The sequence below is a fragment of the Diplotaxodon limnothrissa genome, linkage group LG10 (assembly GCF_057381915.1).
Source record: "Diplotaxodon limnothrissa isolate DT_005_m linkage group LG10, D_limnothrissa_male_GT1.1, whole genome shotgun sequence".
Lineage (NCBI taxonomy): Eukaryota > Metazoa > Chordata > Actinopteri > Cichliformes > Cichlidae > Diplotaxodon > Diplotaxodon limnothrissa.
The window spans coordinates 34,595,541-34,607,972 of NC_140605.1; the positions used below are offsets into that span (position 1 = coordinate 34,595,541).

Genomic DNA, 12,432 nt, shown 5'->3' on the forward strand with positions numbered 1-12,432 from the left:
ATGGAAATCATTTATATTCTTCTTGTTTACATTAAACTTCCAAAGACAGCACATGCACTGACCCATTTTACTGCCGACTGACAATCGTTCACAGTAACTTGTTTTCCTTGTAGCCTTTTAAATGGTACTCATAAACATTACAATAGCCAGTGATTTATAAGGCATAGTAATGTCCTCAGTTATCTTAGGAAAGGTGGCTACGTCATCTTTGTACTGTGTAATATAAAAGTCAGTCAGGTTTGCAGATGACACAGATACGGTTGAGTTTTCACTGACAGAATGGAGATCATGGTGTTTTTCTCGCTGTTGCTTCTGGTCTGCTCTGTTTCCACAAATCAGACAGAGGCAGATAATGAAATTGTTGACCAGCAGATTTCAAACCAACAACCCTGTCAACAGGACATCCATGCTGTGCTCAGAGAGATGGCAGTCTCACTGGCTGAGCAGAAGATTGAGATCAGGACATTAAAACAAGATAATCAAGGTACAGTAGTGTGTGTTTCCTATGACCAACGTTTGTGTCACAGTGTCATTTCATAAATATTCACAATGACAAAAATGACATAATGATGGATTGGATTTATATAGCGCTTTTCAAGGCAATCTTCAAACAAAGATCTAAATAAAGTTGTTTTTTAGAGCATGTAACAAAACTAGAGAGGCAGATGACTGAGTTGGAGAGGCAGAAGGCTGAGATTGAACATCTGAAGCAGCAATCAAAAGGTAATGTAATCAATTAAGTTATGATTGTTTCAGTGAACTTATGAATGCCCACATCATAAATATTTTCCAGTTGTTAAAGAGGAACAACCCCTAAATATCTCAGTGTAATCCTTTGACCCGAATGTAACTATCTTAGTCTGCTGTTTGCTGCTTTTAAACACAATCGTATAGTTGGTGATCAAATCCATAGTTTTATTATCTGAAATGCTTTTTTGCCCCACTGTACAACCTCAGCAACTCTCAAATAATAAAGCTAAAAACAAATAAGCTGATAGACCTTAAAACAGGAAAAAATAAAAGCCTAAAAGAAGCAGAACATGAATCCAGGTCACTAACGTGGGGGGTGTAACTGGAAGAATATTTAGCATTTATGATATTATAAAGGAGGTCACCACACATTGGATTATTGTACGTCTTATCACTTTGTGGAGCTTATAGGTTTCTTTTAAAGTACAACATCATATTTAGTACCCAACACTTAATCTAATTAAATTTAGCTGGTGAATAGGCACCAACCATGACATGACTACATCACTGCATAACAAAAACATTTATGTCAGCAAATTGTTTTTGATTCTCAGAAAAAAAAACAATAGTCCCATTGCACTGTGTTAACAAAGAAAACATTAAACTATGAAAAAGAAATCCTCAATTGAAGGAAAAATGTTTAAATCAAAAACAAAAGTTTAAAACAATCCACCTTCCTTCTCTCTCAGTCAAACAAGTGGCTTTCTCAGCATCTCTGTTGGAGGGTGGCTATGGATATACTGGACCCTTTAATGTACAGATTACTTTAGTCTTCAGACGTGTCATCACAAACATTGGAAACGCCTACAACCCACAAACAGGTAATAATAATGTGTATCTTGTTCCTGAAGTGTTGATGTCAATCTGATCTGTTGTAGATGCTCTAACAGTTCATTTTCTATTGAACAGGTATCTTCATTGCTCCAGTGAGAGGAGCCTACCACTTTGAGTGGCACCTACATGGACATGCATACAAATCTCATCCTATAGCTGGTGTGTTGTTCAGGAATGGAGAACACATTTTTCTTGCATTTGAACTGCAGGCATCTGGTACTGTGAGCACTTCTTGTGGTACCTCACTGCTTCTAGAACCTGGAGATCAGGTGTCTTTGCGTCTCTGGGCTCATGCCAGGATTTTTGATGGTGTTAATCATGACACCAACTTCAGTGGTCACTTGCTTTTCACCGTGTGAGATGTGTAAGAACTCCAGAACAACTTTCTGTTTCAGCTTTCCTGTATGGGTGAAGCTTTAAGTAGCAATGCTTAAATACGTCTTAGAATAACTTCTAAGAAGGAGTCATCAGCTATTTGATCTATTTTGTGTTTAGTTTAGATTTCTACCACTCCTCTGCTGACACAGATAATGTTTAACTTCCTTTTATGTCCTTTTATGTATCCTGCTTTCGTGTGTTGGTCAATTTCTTTAACCTGAACTTACCTAGCCTAGCAGATGGTGAAGTTATTTCAGTTATATTGGTAGTACACAGATTATTAACCATTATTAACCATAGTTGAGTTTAGACCCTTTTAGAAATCAACCACCCCAAATTTCATCACAGCACCCCTAAAAATAACAATAGTAATAGTAGTGAGTGTATTTTTGTATTATTTTCTGGAATTATCTTCAAATGTACTATTTTCCCAACTTTTTTATTAACGACAAAATGGAATGCTGGAACATTACTGTGACTTATAAAGAGTCTGCTAATTAGTATTTGTTCTCTAAATAGCATCAAAAATATTAACTAATGTAGCTGAAATCACTAGAGATTATTGGCTAATTTGAACCTTCTAATCCACTAGTTTGCTGGGATATTGTGAGTTGCCAGTTAAGAAGCTGATATACTTTATCATTTTAGTTTGTTAAAAAATTCTGTTCCTATTCTGGTCAAATTGGGCTTCAGTGTTTGTTTACAATACAGCTCCAGATCCAGGTGATAGGAAGTCAAACTGATGTTACCTGTCAGTGTCCAGCAGTAGCCAGTATTCAGTTTAAATATTGTTGCTGGATCAGTTTATGTCTTCTATACACTGTAACATTTCTCTTTTTTGGGGTGACGGCACAAAGACTGAGAGAGAATAAGGGAGAGAGCAGGATGAAGACAGAGAATAGGAAGAAGAAGGGAGCAGAAAATAAAGTAGTTTTACGTGTATTTTATGCTTTGTGTATTTTCTAGTAGCACATTTAAAGATATGCCAGTGGACATTGTAAACAGAGCATATTGACATGAATGGCAGCATTTTACAGGATTCACTCTAAACATGCCTCCAACAGGATGGATGTCACCATATTGATGTGATTGACTACAAATCTATTCTCCACTCGTGAAATTGGGGTACATGATGCTCTTTGCTGAGTCGGCATAATAAAGGAAGTGTTTGTATGAATTCACGAACTTTAATATAAAAAAAACTATTACTTCATATACAGGTCAGTGGCGTGGCAACATGATTTTACAGTGTCTGTACTGAATAATACTACTTTAGTGGACTGCCTCTGTGTGATTAAGAGGAATAATGCTGGGCATGTTTCTCATCTTTTCTGCTTTGCAACAAATAGTTCTTTAACTTCTTTAATGACTGAACAGTCACAATCTGCAGAAGCAGACTGTGTGGAGTGAGGAGGTGGACCCAAGTGCAGACACACGAAAACAAAACTTCATTTTAACAGAATGTGAGCCGTTTATTAAGGCTGGTTTAAACAGTATCAAAAGGGCAAGTGTGAAACTAAGCAATAACCTAAACTGGGAGAACTAAAGCAAAACATAAAAAACATGAACACGAACAGGGAGATGGAAACCTGTCATGAGAAACCTGAAACACGACGACTTGGCATAAATACATAGAAATTGGGGTACAGGATGGTACAGGAAGAGTCTCAGACCAAGATATTGAACTATATCTGCAAAGATATTGTGAAATCCTACAACCACCTGTTAAACCAGTCGATAAGTTTGGCCTTTGGTATGGAGTGAGGAAATTTAAGGTGCAGATGAGGAGAGATGAAGCTGGCAACATGGTTGTCATACCTAGGTCAATTTCACTAGGACCCTACCATGGACGAATTATATATCCCAGACAAGTAAATAGGTGTTTCATTTGTCAAGCGCAAGACCATCAAGTGAGAGATTGCCCCACCTTTAAGTGTTGGAAGTGCGGAGGATTGGGTCCAGAAGCAAAAGAATGTCAAAATGAAAGCAAATGCTCCTTCTTTCTTCTTCTTCTTTGATCCCTACCCGGCGTTGGGTCTGGATCGACTCCTAAGCCCATACGCTGCTGTGGGTGCCAATGGTTGTCAAATTTCCTTCACAACTCGTTGCCATGCATAGCGATCGTTGGCGATTGTCCTGGCCTCGTCGAGATTTATTCTGCGATCCCTGTCATCTTTGACCTGTTTTACCCATGTTTTCTTCGGTGTCATTCGGTGGATTCTCCACTGGGTGGGTCGTTTACGCCAGAGGAGTTGATGTGGTAGTCTGCTCACATCCATTCTACACACATGGCCAAACCATCGCAATCGGCATTTATGAATTTTCCCCTCGATTGGCGGTTGGTTGTCGGATCTCCATCGGATGCCCTCTTTTCGAAGGCAGTCTCGAAGTGATACTATCTGCCGAAGGCAGCACATCTGGAAAACTGAGTTTGTTGAGGTCCGCTTTGAGCACCGTCCACGTTTCGGATCCGTAGAGTAGTATCGGCAGGATCAGGATTAAAGTATTATACAAAAAATCATGTGTTCAGATCAAAGTTAATGGAAGGTTGACTGAACAAATAAATGTAGAGAGTGGAGTTAATTTCGGTCGGCGTCTCCCTGTAAGAGCTGTTATAAGGTGGAGTTGTTTTGTGACGACTAAGAAATGCCCTATGGATATGTGTGAGGATGGTGAAACCTTGGATCACCTGCTAATACACTGTTATAGAACGGTGGAAATACGACAGAATGTGGAAAAATTAGGTTTTGATATAAAAAAAAAAACAGCATAAAAGCAGTAAGATATGGTATATTTAGAGAAAGATGAGTGAAAATAAAAGAAGATAGTCTTGGTTGGTGATGTGCATTATAAATGTACACATATGGAAAAGAAGGGCTAAAGAGGTTATAAGACAAAGATAAGTGGCTCTGTAGTATGTAAACACATTATAGTGGACCTGAGGAGGAAAACTAGAAATATGATATTATGTAACGGTTTGCCGTGGGAGACTTTATCATTGTGAAAAGTGCAGCTCTATATGTTTTAGCAATAAATCCGTTACTCAAGATAATCAATTGTGATAGCCGTTTTACTGGATACGTCCTAAACGACTTATGCAAGGTGACAGCCCTTGCTTATGCGGATGATGTCTCAGTAATTATTAAAGACCAAAAGGAGCTATTAATACTCAAGGAGTTGTTAACAAAATATGAACAAGCCTCCGGTGCCAAGTTAAACCAGGAAAAGACTGAAGGAGTGTGGTTTGGACAAAACTTGTCATGATCCTGGGTCCTTTTGACCCAGCGTTTTGTGTTTTCTCTTCTTGTGATTTTGGTTCTGTTCTTCCTCTGTTTAGTGTTTACTCTGTTCTGCCCGTGTGTTCCTGTATCTAGTCCGCGTTTCTTAGTTTGTGTCCTTTCATGTGTAAGTTCCTGTTTTATTGTGAAGGTCTGCGTCTTATGTGAGTGTTTTCAGTTGCCTCCCTAGTCTCGTCACGTTAATCACTCCCAGCTGTGTCCCCCACCTGTGTGTAATCTCCCTGTGTTCTCTGAGTGTATTTAAGTTGTGTCTTCTGTCATAGTAGTTGCTGGTTCGTCTGTGTTGTTTTCCCTCGGTCTCCCTGCAGCTCTCCATGTGTATTTCCCCGGACCTCCCTGCATCTTCGTTTCTGGTTTGTTTTGTTAGTTTTACCCAGTTTAGGTTCCAGTTTCATGTTCCCAGTGCCTTTGTTGTTTGTATTTCCTTCATTAATAAATACTCACCTGCACCAGAGCTGCCGCGTCCTGGTCCTAAATAATTCCACACGGCTTGCAAACCGTGACAAAACTCAAAAGAACCTGTAATTGATTTAAACGCTAACAAAGAGATGAAGAATATAGGTATTTGGATTGTATTGTATTGTATTGTATCTTTATTTGTTTCAGACATATAAAACAAAAAACAATATATACACACTACATATATTTTCATTTACAGATACGAATATATATGTAGATATACACACACACACGTATGTGTTCAGATAAACAAAAAATATATAATGAAATAAAACAAAATCGTCTGACATAATGTAACAATGTTTGGTCTGAAAAGGAGTAGGAAGAAGTATGAACATACTTATTAATTCCTACCCCTGCTCAACATCTTATTGATCCCACATAATTCACCTAATTCCCATCATCACATATTCCACACGATACACGAGGAGAACCTATATAAACTTGGCTACCGTGATTGATATAATTTGGATATAATTTGATATTTTTATACATACAATGGGTGATCATCTTTATCGGTATCATATTCTTCCAAAATCAGTTTTCGAAGTATTTTCATGAACTTACTAATTCCTGAGCATTGCTGTAGATCTATAGTAAAACTATTCCACAGTTTTACCCCATAAATAGTGACACAAAAGGTTTTAACCTTTGACCGTGCTTTAAGAATCCTTAGATTCAATTTCCCCCTCAATTCATAGTCTCCTTCTCTGTCATAGAACATCCTCTGTATATTTCCTGGTAACATATTGTATCTGGCCTTGTACATAATTTTTGCAGTTTTATATTTTATAAGATCCATAAACTTCAGTATTTTTAATTTCAAAAACATGATGTTAGTATGGTCTCTAAATCCTGCTTTATTAATCATCCTGATTGCTTTTTTTTAAATTTTACATATTGGTTGAAGTGCAGTTTTATATGTGTTTCCCCAAATTTCCACACAGTATTCCAAATATGGCAATATAAGTGAACAATAAAGTACCCGGAGTGATTTGGAAGGCAAAAAATATTTAACTTTACTCAGTACGGAGATGCTTCTTGACAGTTTGGCTTGTATATGCTTTATGTGAGGTTTCCAGCAGATTTTGTTATCTATTATCACACCCAGAAATTTTGTATCCGAAACTTGCTCTATTTCAACATTGTTTACTAATAATTTTGCTCCTGCATCTTTTTTACAATTTCCGAATAACATAAATGTAGTTTTTTCCAAATTTAATGATAGCTTATTTCTATCAAACCATGTTTTCAGTTTAATCATTTCTTGTGTGACAATTTCCAAAAGCTGCTGTAAGTTCTCTCCAGCACAAAAAATATTTGTATCATCTGCAAATAGAATAAACTGTAGTATATCTGATGTTCTGCATATATCATTGATATAGAGGATAAACAGCTTTGGTCCCAATACTGACCCCTGCGGAACTCCACAAACAATGTCCATACACTCTGATTGATATTCCCCAATTTTCACAAATTGCTGCCTGTCTCTCAAATAACTCTTTACCCACTCTAACACCACTCCTCTAATGCCGTAGTACTCCAGTTTATCAAGTAATATGTCATGATTAATTGTGTCAAAAGCTTTTTTTAGGTCAATGAATACACTAACTATACATTGTCTTTTATCTATATTGTTGGTGATATTTTCGATCAGTTCCATTAATGCCAATGATGTTGATCTATTTGATCTGAAACCATACTGACTATCCATTATTATTTTGTGTTTATCTATAAATTTGTCAAGTCTATTACTAAAGACTTTTTCCAGTATTTTTGAAAATTGAGAAAGTAGAGAGACAGGCCTATAATTTGTGAATTGGTGTCTGTCACCATTTTTAAACAGTGGTGTTACTTTAGCTGTTCTCATTTGTTTTGGGAATGTACCAGTTTGTAAGGACAAATTGCAAATGTGTGTTAAGGGTTTGGAAATGCCCTCTATCACTCTCTTAACGATTTCCATATCAATGTCGTCAGAGTCTGTAGAGTTTTTTGTTTGTGATTTCCCAACAATATCAATGATTTCCATTTCTTCCACCACCGTTAAGAACATTGAATGAGGATTGCGGTCAATGAGTCTAGTTTCTTTCTCTACAGAATCTGTTATATCAGGAATTGTTTCAGCCAAGTCTGGCCCAACACTTACAAAGAATGTATTGAACTCATTTACCACATCTCTCATATTAGTAATATTTCTATCATTATTTGCGAAATACGAAGGATAGTCTGCCTGCCCCGAGCCCTTTTTGATGATGGTATTTAATGTTTTCCAGATCCCTTTAATATTATTTTTATTCATAATCAGTAATTTTTCATAGTATTCCTTTTTACATGACCTTAAAATACTCGTTAATTTATTTTTATATTTCTTGTATTTATTTTCAGCTTCTGTACTTCTGTTCATTATAAATTCTCTGTATAAGGTATTTTTCTTCTTACATGCATTTTGCAATCTTTTTGTAATCCATGGGCACTCTGCATATTTTTGTTTTTTACTATATTTCTTTACTGGGCAATGACTATTATATAACAGTTTAAATTTTCCTAAAAAAATCTCATAAGCTTTATCAATATTTTTTTCCTTATACAGCATCTCCCATTCTTGCTTGAGTAAATCACTTTTGAATGCGTTTATTGACTCTTCTGTTCTCACTCGTTTGTATTTTATTTGCTGTTTAACCTTCCTGTAATTGCTGTTATACACTATAAAAACAGGTAGATGATCACTGATGTCATTAATTAGGAGACCACTTATGGTTCTATTTTCTATTTCATTAGTAAATATATTGTCTATTAGGCTTGCCGACTGTGCTGTAATCCTGCTGGGCTTAGTGATCACTGGAAAAAGTCCCAAGCTATACATTGTATTAATAAATTCCTCTGTGGCTCTCTGCTTGTTTGGATTTAGTAGATCTATGTTAAAATCCCCACAAATGAACATGACTTTTTGGTTTGTCCTAGTGAATGTTTTATCTACCCACTCCTTAAAAATTTCAGTATTTGAACCTGGTGTTCTATATATACAGCTTACAATGACATTTTTCTCTTTTCCCATACTAATTTCTATTGTTACACACTCTAATATATTATCTACCGCCATCGTCATTTTTTCTACCATCTTGTATTTTAAATTTTTATCCACAAACAAGGCCACACCACCGCCATTCTTATTCTTTCTATTTGTAAGATTTAATTCATATCCATCTATTACAAAGTCCTCTCCTTTCTGTTTATTAATCCATGTTTCAGATACTGCAATCACACTGAATGGATGTGTAAATTTGCTTAAATATTCCCTTATTTTGTGAAAATTTGCATATAAACTTCTACTATTAAAGTGGATTATAGATATTTTGCCGTCGACCTTGACAGTTTTGTTGAATTGTTCTTCAGTATGATAGTAGCAGGTATTTTTGATGTTAAAAAAGTTCAGTTCTGGATCAATGTCCTGCTCTGTGAAGTGTGTTTTGTATTCCGTGTTTACTGGTGAATTTATCTCCTGATTAGCAATCCTTTGTGGTAGCAATGTATAATTCCCAGATAATGAATTAATTGATTGTTTCATCCTTGAATACGTTACGCTTTAGCTTCCGTTGTTGTCTTCTATTACCTGCTTTGATGACTGTAGATTGTTTGTCCCGCTCCTTGCCTTTGTAGTCAAGTGACCTGTTAATATTTTTCCAGATCCTGGATGCATTTGATGACCAGCACCTTGGCTTCCTCCGGTGTACCGTTGAGCTTTATAAATATTTTACAGTTTGCAGTCCAGGTGTTCTGAATTTTACCCAGTTTCTTTAGGTATCGTGCTTTCTTCGCTATGTCAGCATTGGATTTGGTTAGATGGTCATTCATGTAGACGTTCGATCCTTTTAGTTTCCTCCCCTGCTTCAGCAGTGCATTCTTGTGTTTCCTGTTTACAAATCTTATGATGATAGCTGGTTTATCACTAGCATTTCTCCTGGGCAAGGGGTGGCATGCCTCGATGTTATTACAGTCCAGGTCGATCCCTTTCGACTGCAAGAAACCAGCTACTTGTTGCTCCGCAGAGCTCCCATCCAGATCTCCTTGCTCCTCTTTACTGCCAGCAGTCACAGCCCGAGCATATGACCGGGGTTTTATGTACAGCCCTGTGATGATCACGTCGTTCATTCTGGTATATTGCTCCAGGTCCGCGACCCTGCTCTCCAGATAGACGATCCGTTTCTCCTTCTCTGCATTCTGGTTACGTAGCGACCTTATTTCCTCGACTAAGTCTAGGATATATTTCTGTTGTAGCTTGATAGCCGATGTTTCCTCAGTTAGAAAGTCCAATGACTTTTTGATGTCCTCAATTTCATCGGCGTTCGGTGTTCTCTTAGGCCCCATTGAGCTTGTTGTCTTGCTCGCTCCGTTCACCGTCTTGTCACTGTTGATTTACTTGTTGGTGCCTTGCTAGAGGATCCTGGGCCCAGTGGCTGCTGGAGGATCCTGGGCCTGGTGGAGCAGTAGGATCCTGGGCCTAGTGGCTGCTGGAAGAGCCTGGGCCTGGTGGCTGCTGGAGGATCCTGGATTACTAAAAATGATCCATGTCTTTTGAATTGGAAAAAGAAAGAGAGTGAAATAGAGAATAAAATAGCTGAATGGGACAACAAAAATACAAACTATAAAGTGCGTGTGAATATTGTAAAAACATATGTAGTCTCAAAGTTACTTTTCCTAGCTACTGTCTTTCCCCCTCCTCAGAAAACTGTTATTAAATTAAGTAAATTGTGTACTAAATTGATTTGGTGGACAAACCGCGAAGTAACACAAAGGAAATTAATGTACAAAGGCAAAGAAAATGGAGGATTAGGAGCACCAGATCTCATTTTGGGGTATCATTTTGATGATTCCCTTTTTGAAAAATATATATAGCGCATTAGAGCGAAGCACCCACTGGATCCAAGGGGAAAACATGAAAGGGAGAGCCCGAACGGGAGTGCCATACTTTAAACTTGTGTTCGGGGATTTTGTAGATCAGTGTGTGGTTTAAATCTTTTACAATTAAACTCAAAACAAATATATAATAAAATCAATCTGGAAGAAAAAATGAAGGTATGATACGATATACGTTTGCTGAAAAAGATGAAAATCAGAAAATAGTTAAAAACATATATGACAAAGTAATATCCGAGAGCATGAGAGATACAGTGTGGCTTATCTCTGTCGGATGTCTCCCACTAAGAGCTGTGGTTCTGTGGAGTTGCTTTGTTACTACAAAGAAATGCCGCATGGAGAATTGTGATGAAGACGAAACTCTTGATCATCTGTTGCTATCATGTTACAGGACGGTTGAAATAAGACAGAAGATGGATAAACTCGGATTTGATATTGAAAATAATATAAAAGCAATAAGATATGGTTTGTTTAAAAAAAAGATGAGTGGAAATAAAAAGAAGATTGTTTTGATTGGTGATGTGCATTATAAATGTATACATATGGAAAACAAGGGCTAAAGGGATATAGAACAAAAAATGATAAGTAGTTCTGTAGTATGTAACAATATTGTAGCGCACCTGAGGAGGAGGAAAACGACTTGCCGTGGCCGTTTTTATCATTGTTAAATGTAAAACAATATAATGTGAATACTTTGTGCATGGTGTTTATGTGATGTGTATTTGTAATTTGCGATTTTGATATTTAAATAAAGTATTTAAAAAAAAAAAGCAAGGGTGGTAAGGGTGGTGGACTTGGAGTTATGTAATCATGCCCCCGTGTTCACCACTACCTTTTGCATCTAACTTCAACAATTTATGGGTGAGACTTAAATACATCGGAAACGGGGATCCTCCGTCCCGTGATTATGTTGCTGAAGAGTTACTTCTACAAACAACATGGGTGAATGTACAAGACATTTATTCCTTCATTGCTCTGCCTAATAAACAGGACTTTGAGCTGTGCTTTACCCAAGAGGCGCCTTTACGTCGCTTCCTGGAGATATCACTTTCCAACGCATCGCACCCAAAATGGAAAGACTGGCAGTAGTGGTGTGCAGATTGATATTGAAATATCGATTCCTCCGATACCAGTTAATTATGTTCTAGAATCGATTCTCGTATTAAAATATCGATATTTTATAAATTCTGCGTAAATGTATATTTTATCATTAATAGGAACATAATGGAATGAAATTATACCACTGGGATCGTCGAAATTGTAAGGAACTATTTCCTCTTCCGCCTTTCATAGTCATCTGTGAAATACGGCTGTATAAATGTGTCGCAGACCCTTGGCGTGCAGCCATGCACACTCAAAACAATGGCCGACCGCAAGCGAAGCCATGTGTGGACATATTTTACCTCCACAAACAGCCAAGACGCAGTATGTGATGTATGTGGGAAGACAGTGAGGTGTTGTGGCAACACCACTAACCTCGTAAAACACCCCAGAATTAATCATAACACAGAATATGATGAGCTCATGTTGAGGCGAACCGAAGAGGAGGAGAGGAGAAGGTGCTGCTAGGGCGAGACAGACGTCTCTCGCGGAGTCCAGGTACAGAGGAGGAAAATGTAGGGTACATAGGCTAGGTCGCATTAAAATATACAGAGTACTTGCAGTAAAACAGGCATTGTAGTCTTTAAAACATAAAAATTCAGTTGAAGATTATTTCATACATAAGGGAAACATTTTATAGATACTATTATTATGTATTAGCTTTATTATTATTTTCACTCAGTTTAATTTTTTTGAC

The 12,432-nt window shown here is 37.2% G+C and overlaps 2 protein-coding genes across 2 annotated transcripts; one reads left to right on the forward strand and one right to left on the reverse strand.

The window, feature by feature from the left end:
- Window positions 1–279: 279 nt before the first annotated feature.
- Window positions 280–1,943, forward strand: LOC146624792 (collagen alpha-1(VIII) chain-like). The gene is made up of 3 exons (XM_085364752.1): window positions 280–484; window positions 1,440–1,571; window positions 1,660–1,943. Exons 1-3 carry the CDS (start codon window positions 280–282, stop codon window positions 1,941–1,943), a joined length of 621 nt encoding a protein of 206 aa, XP_085220878.1.
- A 7,230-nt stretch (window positions 1,944–9,173) lies between these two features.
- On the reverse strand, window positions 9,174–10,233 carry LOC146624793 (uncharacterized). Its single transcript, XM_085364140.1, has one exon. It carries the CDS (start codon window positions 10,083–10,085, stop codon window positions 9,390–9,392), a length of 696 nt encoding a protein of 231 aa, XP_085220266.1. The 5' UTR covers window positions 10,086–10,233; the 3' UTR covers window positions 9,174–9,389.
- Between the last annotated feature and the right edge of the window lie 2,199 nt (window positions 10,234–12,432).